This window comes from Microchirus variegatus (assembly GCF_963457635.1).
Source record: "Microchirus variegatus genome assembly, chromosome: 4".
Classification (NCBI taxonomy): domain Eukaryota; kingdom Metazoa; phylum Chordata; class Actinopteri; order Pleuronectiformes; family Soleidae; genus Microchirus; species Microchirus variegatus.
In genome coordinates, this window is record NC_139805.1 from 2,866,955 (window position 1) to 2,888,667 (window position 21,713).

The 21,713-nt window shown below is 39.8% G+C and overlaps 1 protein-coding gene across 1 annotated transcript; it reads right to left on the reverse strand.

The window, feature by feature from the left end:
- Positions 1 to 564: 564 nt before the first annotated feature.
- LOC310926284 (macrophage-stimulating protein receptor-like) lies at positions 565 to 17,103 on the reverse strand (the record flags this gene model as incomplete). The annotated part of the gene is made up of 20 exons (XM_083888389.1): positions 565 to 781; positions 1,477 to 1,613; positions 2,709 to 2,874; positions 2,961 to 3,070; positions 3,196 to 3,377; positions 4,522 to 4,602; positions 4,710 to 4,922; positions 5,017 to 5,106; positions 5,186 to 5,339; positions 6,885 to 7,031; positions 7,160 to 7,378; positions 8,832 to 8,931; positions 9,166 to 9,345; positions 10,193 to 10,329; positions 10,469 to 10,604; positions 12,143 to 12,303; positions 12,428 to 12,598; positions 13,193 to 13,315; positions 13,421 to 13,597; positions 15,895 to 17,103. 20 exons carry the CDS (start codon positions 17,101 to 17,103, stop codon positions 565 to 567), a joined length of 4,110 nt encoding a protein of 1,369 aa, XP_083744515.1.
- Between the last annotated feature and the right edge of the window lie 4,610 nt (positions 17,104 to 21,713).

A 21,713-nucleotide genomic window follows, 5' to 3' on the forward strand; every position in this document is an offset into this window, starting at 1 on the left:
ACTGGCTTTTTCGCAGCTAAATGTCACAATAGCTGTGCTTTATGTGACTCCTCTCCTCAATAATTTAACCTATTGGTTGTCAAACGTTTTATATCAAGCACCACCTGAAGAAATATTGAGCTCTCGAAGTAACAGTTCGAGAACCACGGCTTTAACCCTTACTGTTAAAAAATTGCAATGAAATCCCTAACATCAATGTAAAATATCTGTTGTTTTGGACAGTTATGAAAGTTTATAGAGCTAACTATCAATTCAGAAGGCTTTGTGTCATGCAATTTTTTTTTTTTATAATGGGGTAACAAGCGATATCATGATGTCTTGGGCTATCTAAGCAAGTGCTGCAAAACACATTTTTATGCTTTATATTTTAATAAAAAATATAACATAAAAAATAAATTGATCTTGAAAATATTTTGTTTTTATTGCTAACGCATTGTTTGAAAAAAAGAAAAAAAAAAAAACCTCCATGCAGACGCAACATGTACATCTCTCTCGAGAGAATTTTTTGTGCCATTTAAATTAAAATTCCGAGTGAGGAGCAGTTGGATCAGGGGGAGAATGAGCCTAAGAGTCTAAGACATCTGTGGAGTCGTATTCATCAGCAGACTCTGTCAGGGCCGGGTACGGCCGTGGCTGGTCCAAGTTGACGTAGGTTACGTTTAGACTGATGTAGTGTTCTCCCTCCAGGCCTGACAAGATGGCGGAGATGGACGACGCTAATGTAGTGAAACTGGGCCTCAACTCTGGGTCAGGGTCCCAGCACTGGAGCATAATGCTATACCTGGGAAAACATAGTCAGTCACAGTCATGAATAAGGAACAATGTGCAGCTTTTTTTTTTCATGATATGGTATGGACAAGTGTATACATAACATGTATCATATGCATGAAGAGTTTTATACTATTTGAACCCTCTTCATGCATATGATATGTAGTCTATGACAATTTTGACAGCTTTGACTATGAATTATTTCCAATGTCCTCTTTCAGCTGAGCAGGGACTTGAAGTTGTACCACTTTTAGGACAGATTAAATAAACATGATATAACACACTCATTTGTGAAACATAGCTGCTTTCAGACATGCACTGAACTCCAGAGATTCACGGTAGACGACAAAACATGCACGAAAACACATTTCAATACTAGCTGTTGGTTTCATTGTCTTACTATCGGCAAAAAGAGAATAAAAGATTATTCCCTGAGATATTAAACTCCCCCTTTAATGTTCTGCATGGGTCCATGAGCCAAAGACATAGACATCAACTCCCAAAGAGCATTGCTATACTATTTGAAAACGACTATTTGAAAGTAACATTTGAATTTTTTTTTTGTTTTTTATTGAATTGTAATGCTACCGTTACCTTAATTCTGCAAAGTTAATACAATTGCTATATATTCAAACAAAGCAATATCATCAAATTAAGATCAATTCTTTATAATATATTAACATGGTGACCAATATTCCTGCAACTTACAAAGGGTTAGGGCAGTACTGTGGCTGGGGTAGTCGCCTGCCCTTGAGTAAGTAATGTGTTATGTCGTAAGGGTCCACCTCTGGGTAGGGGCTCGCTCCTCTGGTCAACATCTCCCACATCAGCACACCGAAGGACCACTGCATCAGAGAGAAGCGAGGGTTAGTGATATTCACACTAGTGATGGCCTAACTTATGGTGGGTATCCATTTGACTTGACCAAGAAGAGATGTGGGGAAAAGGTGCAGAGGGAAGAGAGAGAGAGAGGGAAATTGTATCCACAAAACAAGTATCCTTGGTTTATATAGTTTTTCTGTCCTGAGGACCAATCGCAGCTCTTGCCGTCTCCGTTGTCCCTTGACGGAGTGACGGACACTAATATTTCGTGCAGTCGGAGACGACGCAGAGGCTCTTCGACAGGCTTTGCGTCAACATAGGAGTATGAACCGGGCTACGTGTCCGTCACTCCGCCAAAGGGACAACGGAGACGGCAAGAGCTGCGATTGGTCCTCAGGACAGGCCGAGCGAAGCTGCTCTGTGCCGGCTCACAGTGAGCACCGAGCGTCCACAGAGGGCGGAGCTGATCACCGCCGACAACGTCGCTGCCAAACTATAAATACGTCATATCTTAACACACACAGCACATGTTTAGACTCTAAATGGCCAATTTCTCGCCTCAAATTATCTTAAAACTGCGCAGAAAGGTGAGAAACGGCCACTGTTTCAATATCAACAGTCTTTCTGTCTCGGACGCCATTGCTCACTGGAGCCAAAAACACAACAACCTTGCGCAGCGACCCCTACTGATCGGGCGGGAAATTGCAGTGCGTATCCGTCACGACGCAGAAGTATGAAGGCTCGAGGCGTCTCCGTGGTGACGCAGACGGATAACGCATTACGCAGTCGGAGAAGTATAATGTGGCCTTAAGGGTTCCAAAAGGGTTCTTCTACAAGGGCTGAGGTTCTACCTGGAAACATTTACTTTTAAAAAACCCTTTCCCGAAAAGAGAGGGTTTTTCAAGGGTTCTTGGTAACACTAATGGTTCCAGTAAGAACCACTTTGATCCAGAGAACCCTTTAAAACCCCTTTCCTGAATAAAGCCGAGGAACCTTATATGGTTCTACTTAGCACTTTTATTTCTAAGAGTGTACACTGCTGTGTAAGAATGTAACAATTGCCTACACGTTCTCCTTGTTCTTGACAGTGAAGTTGACCTTGGCCTTCGTTTACTCACCACATCTGACTTTGAGGTGAATTTCTGCGTCTGCAGACTCTCAATCGCCATCCATTTGACCGGCAGCTTAGCCTTCCTGTGGTCCTGAACACTGTAATACTCCTTGTCAAACACATCTCTGGCCATCCCAAAGTCGGCCACCTTCACTGTGTACGACTCGTCCAGCCTAAGGGCGTAAAAAGCAAGCGGTGACCTTGCAAATGAGTACTGTGATGTAAAAAAGATTCTGTACAATAAACCATTCCCACTCACATGCAATTGCGTGCTGCAAGATCTCTGTGCACAAACTTCTTCTGGGCCAAGTACTCCATCCCCTTTGCAACTTGAAGCCCAAAGCCAATCAGATCCTTTACAGTAGGGTTCTAAACAAATCCCACCGATACAAGAGAAAAAAAACTAAATGACAAATTTAAACACTTGCAAATTATTTTTGCTATATTTTTGCTAAGAAAAGTAAACACGTTATTAATTCTCCAGTGTTTATTACCCTCTTCTCGCAGCGTATAAAGTGCCGTAGGTCCCCGTGCTTCATGTAAGGCAGCACCACTAGAGGGAGCCCTTCCTGTGGCAGGAGGATGCCCAGCAGAGAGAGTACATTGCTGTGGTGGAAACCCTTCATTATGATACCTTCTTTCAGAAATTGCTCCACCTCTTCCACATCTGTTATTCCTGTTGACACAAACGCACTTCAATTATGACGATTAATCTAAAGAAAAAAAAAATGTTTTTAAAAAAGTAAAACAGGACACCATTTTTGATATTTGACTCACAAGCAGTTTCCAAGTGTAACTGCATAATATTCATAAATACAGCTCAGACGCCACGACATGCCTCCTCCGTTCAGCACAATGTTGCAGAAAACAATGTCATCTGACAAGGTACGGTCATTTTTCATGCTTTTATTACCTATATTATTACTCATCTCATGCAGTTGAGTTGCAATTATTTTTTTTCACATAAAATAAACAGCTAAATGCCAAAGATTAACTCGTGTTTCGTCTCTTGCTCAACCAGACTTTCCATTTTCGGGGTTCTTAGCCTCCTCCTGAAAGTATCCGCTTTGGTTTTCAGCCTCTAAACAAACAGTTCAGCCATTGCTGAGAACGTTGTGTTTTATTGTAATCTCGGGGCTCAACGAGATCTCTGAAAATCCCGTAATAGTTACGTAAGCAGCGGTTCTCCTGAACAACCGATCGTCCTGCTCCGGGCACTAGTCCGGGCACATCCGGTTGCGTACATTGAACCGCAGAAGAAGAATAACGTCCGTTGTGGAGGTGTTTCACGAGCAACAGTGTCTTCTGACTCTGGGTCTGACTCTGGTTTAAAGTCATAAAAGGGACTGCGGCGGGGAGTCGTGAAGAAGCTATTTTTAAACACTGTTAAAACAATGTTTTGATAATGAGGAGCAGTGCATCCACCGTTCCAGAGGGGGGCGCTGCGCTTCTGAGAACGGATGTGCTGGATAGTACTGGCCAATCACAAGACTCTGTCTTCTGGGGGTGAAAGTTCACTCTGAAATCTCGCAGCAGAAAAACACTGTCAGAAAAGAGGATTTCTATCGGCTAGTTTACAGCAACTAGGAGGTTTTTGACCATAAAAACAAGTTAATATATGTAAGTAGACCTCCATAACTAAAATATATGTGCAACAGGACCACTCTATGTGAGCTTTAAACGTTCTCTTTAGATATATAATATAACAATTAAATATATATAATTAATATCTTAGATCAAGTGGTAGTTTATTCAACAGCAGAGGAACTGTTTACTTCTTGTTTAATTCTTTGGAGCATATTCATTGAGTTATTACTCACTATTTAGAGACTTCACAGCACAGTGGATTTCTCTGTTGTTCTGGTCTGTGAAGTAGCCGTGATAGACGGTGCCAAAATGACCTGCAAGAAACAAATAACAAACAGAGGTCTTTCTTTTGGTCACTCCTCTGCAGTATAACTCTCACCAGATCCCACTTAAAGTGTTTCTTTTAGAGAGGGTTTCGAACCTTTTCCTATGATGCGATGATGCTGCACAATGAGCATCTCAGCAGGAATAAGAACATCCTTCACCTCCTCGAGCAGCTCCGGTCTAAAACTTGAGATGGATATTTTTTCCGGAGGTACGAGGGGAGTGACCGTCGAATCTATGCTGCCTGTGGCGTAGGCGAGCCTGGGGTACGCCATCTGAACGCCCACAGAGTAGGAAGGACTCAGGGATACTAAAAAGTCCAGAGAGAGAAAAAAGTTAATCATTTGTCAAAACCACTTGAAACAAGGCAGTATATTATGCTGTGTTCTTAGCTGGACAGTTACTTCTTCTGTAGTCACCAGCAGGTGACTGATCCACATTATTTATTCCAGAGCGGTTGGCACTGTGGGACAAACGGGATTCTACCATGGAGGCTGAAAAAACATTTTGCACTGTTTATTATAATAATAATAATAATAATAAATAAAACAAAGAGAGAGAGAGAGAGAGCACCTTTCTTCTTCTTCCTCAAGTGTTTCATTACAATGAAAGCCAGCACGGCTCCAGCAACCAGAGCTGCTAGGATGCCCAGAACAATCCCCACCATGTAGTGGTTACTCACTCTCACCACTGTGCCAACATTGTGGACTTGGCCATTGATGGAGATCTTGAAAACAGAAAAAATCATGATATCAATATTTGAAGTTATTTGTTTTATTTTCCCTTGCAACTGCATTCTTGGAAAAGATACACATATACAGTAAGTTTCAACACTAGACTAGGTTATATATTCAGTCGTGTATCGACAATGGCTCTTTTTAAACTGGATTGGAAATGTTATTGGTAAAAACCTATGTTTGTCCTTCCATTTCCTGTTGACAAATATCTGCTGTGACTTATTCAAAACATGCCGCTGCCATTCGCGGCTCGGGCCCTAAAAAGTGTATTTGTATGGAAGTAAATCTGTGCCATCTGAGTTTGAATTCGAATTTCTAACACTGAATTTTTAGAATTAGACTTTGAATTTTAAAAACCATCAAATTTCAAGCACTGTTTTTTTTTGCCATTGATTTTTTTCGAAATTCGATGTCTCAAAAAATTAAGTTGCAAAAAATTTGATGTCTCAAAAAATTCACTTGCAAAAATTCAGTCGCACAAAATCACTTGCAAAAACGTCAGTTAATATCCAGGTCACCAGAGAGAAGAAATCGATCCCTGTCTCAATTCATCCAACACCAATCAACGTACGCTCCATTGGCCATACATGAATTACAGTTTAATACTAAACCTCATAACTTGATTTGTGGCGCCACCACTGGCTGCTCCTTGTTGTCTATCAGACGAACTGAGTAAATGCAATAAGCGCCTGGCTGACTGCAAAATGTCATCATGCTGACGACCCTGTCATCACAAACAGCACAGAAAAATTAGGATATTACAAACCAGTAGCAAAAAGATGATGTTTTAAACAGATAAAAGTTACTGGACTTTAATTAGGATGACCATATTTAGAAAGGAGACCACTTGGCTCTGCTTCGAGATACTTAAATTATACTTGGATGAATTGAGACAGGGATCGATTGCTTCTGTCTGGTGACCCGGATATTAACTGATGTTTTTGCAGGTGAATTTTTTGCGACTGAATTTTTGCAAGTGAATTTTTTTAGACTGAATTTTTTGAGACATCAAATTTTTTGCAACTGAATTTTTTGAGACATCAAATTTTTTGCAACTTAATTTTTTGAGGCATCGAATTTTTTTACACTGAATTTATTTCAATGTTGAAAAAAAAATGAATGGCAAAAAAAAACCGTGCTTGAAATTTGATGGTTTTTAAAATTCTAATTCTAATTTCGATGCAAAAAAATTCAGCGTTAGAAATTCGAATTCAAACTCAGATGGCACAGATTTACTTCCATATATTTATATATGTAAGTGAATGTTGTATGTGATACATTTAATAATGGGATAATTATGACCAAATGTCTTATTATTACTGTTATAAAAACATTGCTAGCAAACATAAATTATATTCTAACACCCCCTGGCAGCTGTGCCTCAGCTACACACTGTGTTTAAAAGATGGTCGTGGTCGTGGGCCATGTTAGTTGTAAAGGCAGTGGTCACTGGCCAAACAAGGGGATCAAATAAAATCCACTTGTTGGATATCGCATATTCAGTCAGTTATATGCCCACTACAAGCCTGACAAACCTTCACTGGAAGCCCCTCTCCGGGGATGGTCATGTTTTTAGGAATCCTGCATGTAATCTCATTATCCAGGACTTTAGCATCACAATCAACACCTGCCACGGTCATGACGATGTCCATACAGGAGCTCACCAGGTTCAGCTTCTGGTGCTGTGGACAGAGTTGTCAAGACACATAAAAAAAATACATAAAATTGGTTATTTCTGCAAAAGAAGAAAACTTGTTTTGTTGTTTTTTCCATTGATTCAAAAACAAATACCATTAGAGTCATATCATACATGTAGTGAGACTTCATCAAACCCAGGGTACAAACTAAGTACGTGTCCCTCTGTTTCAAATGGTATGGGCTTGCCGTAGGGGTGATAGGAGAACTCTTTGTTCCACAAACCCACTGCACCATCCATGTCAAACGAAAGCTCCCCCTCCTCGGTCTCATCCCTAGGGAACACAGGGGTGACGCACTCCATCCTTGTAGGTAAGGACTTCCCTATGCATTCCTAAAAAAAACCAAAAAAAAAAACCAAGACTATCAGAGATGGCAGACTTCACCCCCATTCACCCACCGAGCCTCTGACAGCCTCTGTTGGCTCTGCTGATGCCACTCTGTGGGGTGAAGTGATAATTATGGAAGTAAGTCTGTGCCATCTGAGTTTGCATCGAAATAAGACTTTGAATTTTAAAAACCATCAAATTTCAAGCACTGTTTTTTTTTTTGCCATTAATTTTTTTTCAACGTTGAAATAAATTCAGTGTAAAAAAATTCAATGTCTCAAAAAATTCAGTTGCAAAAAATTCGATGTCTCATAAAATTCAGTTGCAAAAAAATCAGTTGCAAAAAATTGGATGTCTCAAAAAATTCAGTTGCAAAAAATTCGATGTCTCAAAAAATTCAGTTGCAAAAAATTAGATGTCTCAAAAAATTCAGTTGCAAAAAATTCGATGTCTCATAAAATTCAGTTGCAAAAAATTCAGTTGCAATAAATTCGATGTCTCAAAAAATTCAGTTGCAAAAAATTCGATGTCTCAAAAAATTTGATGTCTCAAAAAATTCAGTTGCAAAAAATTCGATGTCTCAAAAAATTCACTTGCAAAAATTCAGTCGCAAAAAATTCAGTTGCAAAAATTCAGTCGCAAAAAATTCACTTGCAAAAACATCATTTAATATCCGGGTCACCAGAGAGAAGCAATCGATCCCTGTCTCAATTCATCCAAGTATAATTTAAGTATCTCGAAGCAGAGCCAAGTGGTCTCCTTTCTAAATATTGTCATCCTAATTAAAGTCCAGTAACTTTTATCTGTTTAAAACATCATCTTTTTGCTACTGGTTTGTAATATCCTCATTTTTCTGTGCTGTTTGTGATGACAGGGTCGTCAGCATGATGACATTTTGCAGTCAGCCAGGCGCTTATTGCATTTACTCAGTTCGTCTGATAGACAACAAGGAGCAGCCAGTGGTGGCGCCACAAATCAAGTTATGAGGTTTAGTATTAAACTGTAATTCATGTATGGCCAATGGAGCGTACGTTGATTGGTGTTGGATGAATTGAGACAGGGATCGATTGCTTCTGTCTGGTGACCTGGATATTAACTGACGTTTTTGCAAGTGAATTTTTTGCGACTGAATTTTTGCAAGTGAATTTTTTGAGACATTGAATTTTTTGCAACTGAATTTTTTGAGACATCGAATTTTTTGCAACTGAATTTTTTGAGACATCGAATTTTTTGCAACTGAATTTATTTCAACGTTGAAAAAAAATCAGTGGCAAAAAAAAAAACAGTGCTTGAAATTTGATGGTTTTTAAAATTCAAAGTCTAATTTCGATGCAAAAAAATTCAGTGTTAGAAATTCGAATTCAAACTCAGATGGCACAGATTTACTTCCATAGATAATCAGCTTAAACTATAACTACTACTACTATATTCTGCTGTACATGACAGAAAAAAATGTACCCTGATCACAGGTTTCAGGTGGCTCTCATTAGGCTTAAAGCGGATGATGGTGCGATACACAGAATCCAGGTTCTCCCCTTCGATTACAATCTTTGATCCCCTACAGTTGAGATAAATGTTAGAGATATTACGTAGTCACGGTGGCTGAGGAAAACACATTATTTTCACCTAAATGCCACAATATTAGACAAAAAGAATGAATGAATGAATGTGCAATGTAAATCAGATTGTATTTATTTTTGCCTGAATGAATTTCAGATACAAATAAAACTATAATGATCTTAATGAAAAAAAAGAAACAAAGCAGATTATACAGATGCAGTTACTGACTTACCTCTCAAAGCTACAGTCAGGCATCACAGCTGTGATCTTAGGCTTTTCTTTGTAGTAAAACACCTTTGTGGTGAGGACAGGAGACTTGTCAATGAAAACACTCAGAGGGACGTCCCTCACCTCTGAGATGGGCTGGGACTGACAGATGATGGAGGACACGTTGCCTTTTGGCTTTGTGACTCTGTAGAGGAAACAATGCGTGATACATACCTTAACTGTAGCTATCTTTAAAGCAAAACAAAACAACAAAAAACATTACAACGTTTGCTTAGTCCAGGTACGAGTCCGTCTTTGGAGGGAGAGACCTCTTATGCAGTGGCTTCACAAACCAGAATTACATTGTTTTGGGAATTTCTGACGACATTAAAAGGTTAAACAACTAACCAACAATGTTTCCTCTCCTATAGTCTCATCATCGCGAAGAAGCTACTTCTCTTGCATTGGAAAAAGAAAAACACACCCACCACATTGATGTGGCTTAGCGATCTTACCAACACTCTCCACATAGAGAGAATAAAATATACTCTTATGGACAAACTCCTACACTTTGAAAAAATCTGGTTACCTCTCATTCACTATCTCACACCTGGTAGTGGAAATTAATGTTTCCCCTTAACTATAATAAAGTAGTACTAAGACGGAAGGATAAGGCTGGGTAAGGGGGGAGGGTGGGATGTATTTATGTTTTGTTTTTGTTTGTTTATTCTGTACTCTGTATATCTGTTCTTTATATACCATTGTTATATGTTCTGAAAACAAAACTGCACACTTTTCTATATGGACATACATTATACTCTTGTGTATGATGTTGTTGATATATCATTGTTACAATGTGCTCTAATATATATATATATATATATATAATATATTGAAACAGAATTACATTGTTCAATAAATTACAGCAATAGAAATGAGTGGCATCTCCTCCTAATCCCCAACAACAAGGGGTGAAACAACACGATATGATAACAATTTTCCAAAAAAGCATACACTTGGATCGAAACATGTGAGGAATTGCATTTCCAGACCTCTTTATAGGACAGGGCATGTCATTGAGAGTGACTTTTCTGGTCTTGCCGGCATTCAAGTGTGGCCCAGTCACTGTGATGAGTGTGCCCCCAACGCAAGGCCCGTAGTTTGGTTGGATTTCTGTGATGTTGGGAATCTGAAACAACATTTTTGATTAAAAAAAAAAAAAAAAAAAGGATTTACAACAAATGAAATTTAGCGAATCAAATTTACAATATCTTTAGTTTGAAATAAATAATAAGCTGTTTAAGCTGTTGTGCAGAAACAAAGTTTACCACAAATTTGAACCCTGGCATATCTGCTTTCCCTTCAATGAAGTAGCGTCCCTCCATCTTGCCCTCGTTCACTTCCACAGTGATGTTGACTGGTTTGGACAGCTCAGTGGCCCCAGAACGAATCTTACACACCAAGCTGGAGAACATAACAACAAGCACTTATGTAAACGCATGTTTTGCACACAACTTTTTCTATTTCATGCCTTCACCACAGGCTGCGACAAACCCAGTGATCCAGATGGATCCTGTCATTTAAAGACTTTTTACTCTTTATTCTTTGTAATTGTGTATTGCATGTTTTGGGTTTTTAGGTGAGGGAGTTGGATCCCTCACCTGTGGTTCTCCGTAAGGTTTCTACCTCTTTCTTTTTCCCTGTTATCAGGGGTTTTTCCCTGGTAGTTTTTCCTAACCCTGGTTAGGACAGAGGAGAACATTTGATTTGATTTGATTTGATTTGCTGTCATTTTAGATTTACAAGTATTAGACATTAAACAGCAGCATGGGACAAAGATAAAATAAGGTTCCTTTTGAACAAAGTCTTGAATAATCTGTTGGTAAAGAAACAAATCTGTTCTTAATTATATTTTACTAGGTTCCAAAAAATGTGCTAGTAGTGGGGAACTTTAAACTTAATTTCAGAGCCACTCAAAGTTATTAGCAGTAGGCAGGTTTCAATGGGCTTGACTCGTGTACTGTTTCTATTCCTTAATCACCAAGTCATGGAAGAGTCGTGTAAAGGTTATACACATTTATTTCCACTTGCCGTATATATCCATATATATGATATGTATACCGTAGCTATCAAAGTTATACACGGTGCCACAGAGCTTTTTGTCTGATGACATCAAACGTCCACAATACCACATTCCTTTTCACAAGCTTGCTGCATCGTTAATTAGCGGTAATGTATTGCGGTAAAGCCCAATTTATACTCCTGCGTAAAGTGCTCTGCGTAGGCTACGCAGAGTCCTCTGCGTAGCCTACGCAGAACCTGTCGAAGAGCCTCTGCGTCGTCTCCGGCTGCACGGAATATTTTTTAAGTGTCCGTCACTCCGTCAAGGGACAACGGAGACGGCAAGAGCTGCGATTGGTCCTCAGGACAGGCCGAGCTAAGCTGCTCTGTGCCGGCTCACAGTGAGCAGCGAGCGTCCACAGAGGGCGGAGCTGATCCCCGCCGACAACGTCGCTGCCAAACTATAAATACGTCATATCTTAACACACACAGCACATGTTTAGACTCTAAATGGCCAATTTCTCGCCTCAAATTATCTTAAAACTGCGTTCCGTGACACAGAAAAGTGACAAACGGCCGCTGTTTCAACAACAACAGTCTTTCTCCCTCGGACGCCATTGCTCACTGTAGCCAAAAGCACAACAACCTTGCGCAGCGACCCCTACTGATCGGGCGGGAAATTGCAGCGCCTATCCGTCACCACGACGCAGAAGTATAAAGGCTCGAGTGGTCTACGTGGTGACGCAGACGGATAACGCATTACGCAGTCGGAGAAGTATAATGTGGTCAAAAATGATCATGTTGTGCCATCAGACATCAAGAAAAAACGTTAAACTGACATATTAGTTTCATTAATTACAGTAGTATAACAATAACAATAATGTTTGTATGGCCATTGTCTCATTGTCACTCAACAATCCTCTGAGCCCATGGTCACTCACTGTGTGTTGTTGCTCTTGACCGGCTGCACGATACAGACGGTCTGTCCCAGTTGCACCAGGTGGGTTCTGGAGGTGATAGTGGGTCTTAAAGGTGACTGGAACTCCCACCCGCACACTGTTAGCTCTGTTTGGCCATCAGGGGGAGCAGTTCGCGGAAAGAACTGCATCAATAAGGCAGAATATATCGGGCCAACATGTAGATTAGATTAGATTAGATTAGCGACCCTATAATCTTCCAGTTAGCTATGGTATGTTTGCATGCTGGATTACAGAAAAACACCTTACCCCAGCGATTCCAGGAGGACAGGACTCGTTCCTCCAGCGACTATGACACTCACTCTCCCAAGAGCAGACGCCAGAGCACCAGCCACAACCCATGAACTTAGGAGCTGTTAGACACATGGCACAAGTCAGGAAGTGTTGGCAGCCTGGCCCTCTTTGTGGCACCTGAATCATCTGGAAAAAAAAAAAAAAAAAGCTTTCATACTAGATAAAAGATGAATCTGGTGTATTTTCCTCAATGTTTTTTGTTGCCCTCCTGTCCTTGTCGTATGACGTTTGTCATCACTGACTATCAAGAACGTAATGAATGTCAGGTAGACGTAAAAGTATCTAACTTCAGCAAGCAAATTAGAAATATGCAGCTCATTTAATGCTGAAATGATCTGTTTGTCATGTGACTCCAATGGACATGAGAGCAGCAGCGTATGATACTGAACGAAAGGTTTGGAGATTTATAACAGGCCATGTGGATAGCTTTTGGTGCTGATGTTAAATCAAATCATTTTATTTTAATTTTAAGCTTTAATCTTGGGTCCCACGTTACGTTTACCTCAGCATAATTGCACACATGACACATGAATCAGACATCTCTCTTTTTTTATACAAACTGCTGTTAATGTGTACAGTTTTTAAGGTGTTTTAATAAAAAAAGGTCAAGAAAAGGTTCTTGATGAAAATGATTGACTGTAGCCTTAATTCATAAAAGCCTGAAAGGATATAAACCCAATATTCTGGAATAGCTGTATTTACTTGTTGTGTCTGCTGTACCTTATCTCCAACCACAAAAAGAAGATACTCTGACGAGTAAACGGCAGCGATGGACGAGACTCTCTGGTTCTCCTCCAAAGAATAATTGGCAAAAATAATAGGACTGGATCGTGTCAACACCAGCTGCCAACACAGACATGTCAGATGGTCAGTAGCAGTAAGATATATATACAATGCTACAATGAGTAGACAACAGATAAATCAATCAATTTGCAGCTCGCTCTATACTTGTAGCAGGCGTCCAGTCGAAGTGCCAATATGCGCCACAGTCTTGTTCTCTATAGTTGTGACCAGCAGAGAGGTGAGCAGGATGTTTGTCATCTGTCTGTTGAAGAGGTCGACTCTGTAGTAGGGCTTTGACACCATGGTGGGATGGTCCCTGCATGTGGCATTGTTCTCCATGCTCTAGTACCAAAACAAATTCATTCATTCATTCATTCAAAATTTGACTTAAGACTCACAAAAAACGGTCCGTAGCAAAGCAGCAGAGGACAATGAAATGAATAAATACATCAGAAATAAATGAGAGTAATAAAAATATTAAAATAGTGTGAGACTGGGTGTCCGAGGTGTACCCCGTCTATCGCCCTATGTCAGCTGAGATAGGCACAGCACCCCCCGCGATAAAGCGGTAGATAATGTATGTATGGATGGAGATCGTGCTCTGCCGATTATTATTATCTCATTTTCCAGCTGATTTCTGCTCTCAGATTGCCAGTAGGAGATCCAAACTTGAGAACATGTTTCTTGTTGGCTAAAGCTGGAATACCTTATGTCTCTATCTATATAAATGTATTATATAAATGATTGTTTTGTCTCAGCAAGCATTAACTTAATTCAACACATGCTTTGACTTCCACAAACCCACCAATAACACTGTTTTTTTTTTTTTTTTACAGCAGATCTTGTTTATGATACAAACTGTTGTTATTGTTGTTGTTGTTGTTGTTGGATAAAATCAGACACTGTGTTCACTCACAACAGCTGGGCAAACTCCGTTTGTAGATGAAGGTTTTTTCATGTTGCTGTACTATGACATTTAGATTAATAAAGCAGGTTAAATGACTGTTCAACCACTCTCTGATCATAAAGTAATAATTACACGTGTGGGAAGACATGCAAGCTGTTTTCTCTTGAGGACATTGATCAGCTGCACTGGTCACCAGAGTAACCATGAGGTCAGGGCACACCACAAGCACACAGCGACTAAGTTACTATTATACAGTGTTTATCATTTAAGAGGCTCTGATAAGAAATCGTGCTTAATCACAAACAGAAAGATTGCCTTGCTTTGGTAGAAATTTTAACTTTTATTTTGGATAGGCAATAGTTTATAACTATAAGGCCATGGATATACAATATAAAACATTTCTTCTTCTTGTGGCAACAGGAAAATCTAATTCAATGAACCTCCAATGTCCCAATAGTTTGACTGCATACTAAAGAGCATGACTGATGCAAATATGATAATGTTGCCATATGTGTTTTATTTAAATATTTTTTTTGTCTGAAAAATGTAAGATTTGCTGGACAATCACTACCAAGTCAACACTGCAGCCAAAAACAACAACAACAACAAAACAATTGCAGAAGCCAATTCACAGGTCCAAGCTGAAAGATTCCTCAGAAGAAAAACAAGAAAAAGAATATCCAAAACAGCTTGTGAGACAAATATTTCAACATTTCTTAGCTTGTTTAACTATTTCTAAACCTTAATCAGCTGTGAATGTAACAACTTAAATCTAAATAAACATTTAGCTATAGGTTTCATATAATGACAAAATCACACTGTAGATACATCTATAAATTCAATGACAAATTCTGAACCATTCTGAACTATGAAGTCACTGAAGTTGCAATTTCAACAATAGTTTTTTTGAATGTTTTGAGTCCAGTTTTAGTGTCTGTTATCATCTGAGGGCGCTTTCACACCACTAGTTGGATTATTTGATCCGCACCAGTCAATACAATTGTTATTATGTAACATATGACTCCAGTGTGGTCCGCTTTCACACCAGCAAACCAACCAAAATTGGCCCGATTGACGTTTCATCAATGTGTTTATATCTTCCGGTAGAAAAGCGCCAATTTTGACTCACTATGGAGCAACACGTTCGCACGTTGCTACTCGCTCTGATCTTCGTTTATTACATTCTCTGTATTGGCCATTTTTGGCAAAAATATCCAATTTGAGAATGAGTCGCGGCTGCGTCTGGAGAACAATCTGCCGATGCGCTGGAGTCGGCCAAGACGTATATCGCGTCATTTCAGGCAGAGGAGACGCGCTATTTTCATGAATGTGGTCGTGCCGACTATGAGACGAAGATTGCTCCAAAGACCTACAAGGTAGGCTATGTCCATGGCATTTACTGCAGAATATGGTTTGGACCCGAGTTGGCATTCTCACCAGGGTTAGTGAGTGACCGCACCAGAGTCTGACATTTGGTGCGAAGTCAAGCGGACCCGAGACCACCTCTTTTTGGCGGTCTCGGTCCGCTTGATTTGGTGCGGACCCGAGTGCGATCGATGCTTTCACACCAACGAAAACGAAACGAACTAGAGTTTTTGGTTCGAATGGATAGTTTGGTGCGCAACCAACTGCTGTTGGTGTGAAAGCGCCCCTGACAGACACTAAAACAACTGAATGTTAAATAAAATGGGACCATCCGTAATGCCGTGTGTTTGTGGACTGAAGAGCTCACCTCATGTGGACAGCTCTCGCAGGGCTGGAAATGGCAGAGTCCTCTGGAGAGCTGCTCCGGTCCAGATTCACAGCAGTCATCAACCCCGTCGACAATCGCTTTGTTCACATTGTCCATTGGGAAGGCGCACAGTGCTGAGTCGTGCTCCGTGGCCCCACTGTCGTCGGTCACTGCAAAAACCCCGTAAAGAATATCGTCCTCTTCCTCCGCACCTAACTCCTCTGCCAGCTCCCTTCCTGCTTTTCCAAAATGAGCAGCCTGGATCACATTGTAGACGACATCCTTGTAGGGCTCACTGGCCACATTTCTCCTCCTCCGACGTTTTGGTTCAAACCTACACTCTAGGATCACCTCGCGATACCTCTTCATCTCCCATTCATTCCGGGGGAGACGGCCCAGGCGAGTCTGAAATGGAGACGAATCCTGATCAGGGCTCTCTCTCTGGACAGAAAGGAAGTAGACAAACTCCTGAGTGAAAAAGCTGTAGATGTATTTAATATGGTATGCTCTCCGAAGACCAGGAAGGACAGTGAGGCCACGTACATCGCTGTAGAAACCGTCTTCAGTAGCCAGCGGCCGACGGACCGATAGAGACTTCTTGCCGTAACGCTGGGTAACACTGTCATTGACGGTGGTTGCGACAAAGAAGTAGACAGTTTGACCTTCTTCGACCATGGTGACTTTTGTTCCAAGAGGACTGGCCACACAGTCGGGACAGTAGGCGGCAGAGTTTGAATCTCTCCGGAACAAACACTTCGAAAGAGAAGGTGGCTCTTTGTTCGGGTTAAGTTGGTGGAAGTAGCATACACCATACTGAGAACTTCCACATGAATATAAATACATAAATAGTGTATCCAACAACAATATCTGATTGTTTGTGTCCTCCAGGAACTTGGGGTCCTTGTCAATGTCACATAAATGACATATCTGACACTCCGGGCTTCCGACTGGCCCAGTGCGCAGCTCCCACACCTTCTCCAAGCTTCTGTTTACAGCTTCTATTACATTCTTAGATGCTACGTACACCTCCTGGTAATACGAGTTGTTGACAATGTTCTGGATGTGGCCTTGGGCCTGGAAGAAGGGCATGGTGTAAACCACAGAGTAGTTGACAGGACTCAGGGCCAGTGAGGGACAGCTGGCCAAGGCAACTGACAACAGAGTCGGGAGCCATGTGCATGTCCCCCACAGCATGGTACAGTGTACCATTTCCACTCTGGGGCACATGTGGGGCAACGTTGTGGACAATGTGGGGGTTACCTCCACGTCTGATGTCAGGACCAAAGCATCTTAAATACCAGCCAGTAATGCCTGAATTAATACAAACAAGTAGATATTAGAGTAAGTCATTCAATTTCAACACAGATGACTGAAAACACATTATGGACGTGACAATTCCTTATGCTACGAAGACATTTTTTGGGAAAGACACTTAGTTGTATTTGGCCTCAACTCATTAAAGATGGAGACATCATGCTTCTTGACAAGAAGCTAATAGATAGATAAATAAACAACAAACATGCATATTATGTATGTTTGCTGTTTATCTATTAGCTTCTTAGTCCTTAGATGAAAACCCATGAAAGTTACTGTTAAGCATTAATCTGAATTTGGAACTTTCAGAAACTTCTGGCCATGTTTGTAATTTAAAGGGATAGTTAAGAATTTTGGACATAAGACCTATTTTCCAACTCAGCCGGTGTGATGGAGACGTCTGGAGACGTTTAAAAAAAAAGAAGATGTATATGTAGTTGTATGGAGACCACGTGGTTCTTTGTTCAAAGACGGCCACAAAACAGTCGCAAAAGACCCTTTTTCTATTTCCCACCTACAGTAAGCTTGAAATCCACTGTGTAACACGTGACCCCATGTGCCATCAGAACTACAATAGCCAGACTCCCCATCTCCTCACTCTCTCACATTCTGGTATTCTCCTTGGAACAGAAAACACCAGTGGCCTGGAACATCGTGCGTGCAGCATAACGGTGATCTAATCAGGTTAAAAGAGAGTCACCGACCTGACACACGCGCAACTCTGACTTTAAATTCAATATACCTCATGTAGCCATTCATGTGCATTTCCTCAAACTCTAACTATGACCACAGAAGTGTACAGTCTACCTACCTTACATATTAAACAACGCTACAGCAAACGCTACAAAATGACCCAAACATTCACCTTACCACGTGTTCCTGTTTTAGTACCAAGTCTGAAATGACAATACATGCTTTTCCCCCTCTGAATATATAGAAGGTACAACGGACATGGTTGTGTGAGCTGGGGCGTCTCTAAAGGGGCATGAACCAAACTGCTGCCACTGTTAATTGGCTATTTTCTAAAATGTTTAGCTTTACACTGGGTGACTGATTCAGAACAAACATTTACCATTTAGATTAAACATTTAATTAACATTTTTATTAAGCATTTAGACAGAGATTCAACATTTACATTTAGAAGTTACATTTGACGTTTATTTGTAATATTTAATATGTTTATCACCTGCATTTCTGAATGAAATCACAGGTAAATTACCTCAATGTGAACAAAGTAAGACCTGTCACTCAATCAGTCTTTACTTACATAGTACTTACATCTCTTAATGTGAGTGAGAGAAATGTGATGTTTGATGTGATACAACAGCTGAACTGGAAACTGCACTGTAAAAAAAAACCGGTTGTTTTTACGGTAAAAAACTGGCAGCTGTGGTTGCCAGAATTCTACCGTAATAAATACGGTAGAACCTTTTCTTACATTACGGTAAAAGGATAGAACTACTGCTGATGTTACGGTAAAGGTTGTTGATTTTTTCAATATTCTACCATATAAATAACTATGCCTTGCCATATATTTAACGTAAAAGTACCGTATAAGTAAAGGTTTTGCGTAATTAACACAATGGTTAATAAGTTTAACACTAATAAAATTTATTTTTTACAACAAAAAAAAACCTGCAAAAGATACAGTTTTGGCTCTTAAAAATATTACGGGATATTTCCATAATTACTACAGTGCAAGATTATTTAACAGTAGAATAATACTGTTATATAAGGAAAAAATTACTGTTTAGGGAAATACATATATTTACGGTAATTCACTGTTACAAAAATTGTATTATAGTCTTTTTAAAGTTTTACGGTCTTTTTCTGTCATGGTTTGACAGTTTTTAACTGTAAAATCTACGGATAGTTTTTACAGTGTGTGTTCGGGACTTTGGTTGAATTTGAATACATTGTATTAATAAAAAACACTTCTTTTGTCAACTATCCTGGTCAGTTTTTGAACAACAAGCAAAAACATTTGAAAATCTCCGAGCTCTGTCTTTGTCAAGAAGAGCAATTTGTTTGGTAAATCATTAACGACACACATCACAGTGAAGCTGTATTGAACCTCTTGGCCTCTTCTAATTTGCATTCCTGTCACATCCACTACGTGTTGTTCAAGGGGAAAGACGTGCATGGGCTGATGAACATAAGACGAACATATGTCTCGTTCGGCTTTTCAGCTCACTGTAGAATGTGTCAACTCTGATTATTTTATTTAAACACCAGAGAATGTGCCTCCTTAAATAAAATGGTGGATTTATAATGGGTCTTTGGTCATGTTTAGAGTCAAGAGTCTGGTGTCGCTGCATCAATAATTCATAGATGTGTTACATTTTAACATTTGTAGTTCAGTGTGAAACTGGGGTTAAGGTAAGAGGACACGGAATAGCACTGGTTGACTTTGTTGAGGGTTGTGACGACGAGTTTCCATCTATTGTGCTATTTACAGGCTGGCTCAACGGACGATTAAGATAGCAGTTTTGAAAAAAAAAAATTGTGATTCACAGAGTCATTTTCCATTAACAAGTTCTTCACCTCCCTCATTTTCAACAAAACATCTGGAAAGTGACCTCACAACAGGAATACAACGTGTAACATTGTACTGGCCTGCAGTTTATATGTACATACACATCAGTGCCTTGCTCTCAGACACTTTGACAGAATGTAACATGAAAGTAATAGGAGAATCCCTCTTTCAATAGTGAGTGCACATCCTTGTCCCTTTTTTCCCCAATTATCAGCCATATGTTTTTGTGGCTTTTTTAATCGTATGTCCATGTTCACGCTCCTGTTATAAAACAGTGATAAAATGCCAGTGCACACCTGCATATAGTAAAATATAATATATAATATAATATAATATAATACATATGCCTTATTATTTCACCCCAGTTCAGGTTACACAACACCTTGTTCAGTGAGCTTTGGAATGGCTACTAAAACAATGTTATTGGCCTTATTCATGTACTGAGAATAATACATATAATACATCACTATAAGAATCTTTAAGTAATAAATACAACAGTTCACTAAACCACTATCACACGAGACGTGAACGAGTCAGTTTAACATTTCTCAGTAGCATACTTTACACATCATTAACTACTGCCTTATTAAGCCCAACACTTTATTATCACTTTAAAACCACTAACATCCATGTATCAGTGGTATATAAGAGTACAATAAAGTTCAATCCCATAATGGCAGAATCACTGTATGATTTTCTGTTGAGCTCCGAATAAAACATTGTTGTCAGTTGTGTGTGTGTGCGTGTGTGTGTGTGTGTGTGTGTGTGTGTTTTAAATCTAAATCATATCGCTTACCTGAACGGTGTGCACTTCAGGGACGTTAAACGCGCGCCTGTGGGAGTGATCTCTCCTCGCAGGGTCGGGGCTGATCCTGACGTGTTCCTGTTCCTGTGGTGGTCTCAGACTGCACTCAGGTCAGCCGTCGCTTGTGTTTCCGCAGTCAAATCAGCCGCCGCTCAAAGTGAAGTGCGCCCAAATTCTCTACTTTACGTCAATTCCACTGAGACCAAGCGGTCTAATTTCCGGTGTTTTAAAATTAAGCGCTGTCAAAACCGAGCACAGCTGTTCTGAAAAGAACAATGTTAAATTGTGTGTCAAAACATGTATAGCTTATATCTTATCGTTGTGATTACATGTAAAATAATCACGCAAAAATAATAAAAACATTAGTAAAATGTAGCTATACTGGATATAGTTGAGCTATAGTCGTTATGCTTGTTTTTATATTCACTGTCTTGCACATTTCTTTGCATATATTTATTATATATACTCATATTGCCTTAAGTTATTACTATATTGTATATTGATAAATACAGTGTAATATATTGTCTTTAAAATAATTATTATTAGTAGTAGTTGATTATTATTCATTTTTTGTTGATGATTTCAGTTTTATTGGACAGAGCAGCCATTCTCAACCTTGGGGTCCCGACCCCAATTGGGGTCGCGAGATTATTTCTGGGGGTCGCCAAATCATTTTGGAAAAATATTATTTGACATGACTTTTTGAAACACTACGAAAATAAACAAAAACTATTATACAGCGACTAGACAATGCAGGAGCACATAATATGTAAAAGAAAGTGGATTTTGGGTTATATAAACCCATAAATACTACGCAGTGTCCCTTCAATGTAGCGTCCGATCAGACGGTGTATTGATCGGGCGTTGTTTCAGCACCACGGACAGGGCTTTATCCATCATATCCATCATGCGTTCACACCGGTGTGTGTGTGTGTGTGTGTGTGTGTTCTTGTACTTGCGGCATACTGAGGACCAGTGAGGGTTTTTAGCCAACAAAGTGAGGTCATTTTTACGGAGTGAGGACATTTTTGCCGGTCCTCACTTTGTTTTCATTGAAATCACTTCATTAGGTTGCTATAACATGCTATACTCAATTTGTCAAAAAAAAAAAAAAATCTAATTTTGGACGACATAGTATAGTATGACATTTTTGTCAAATTTTGG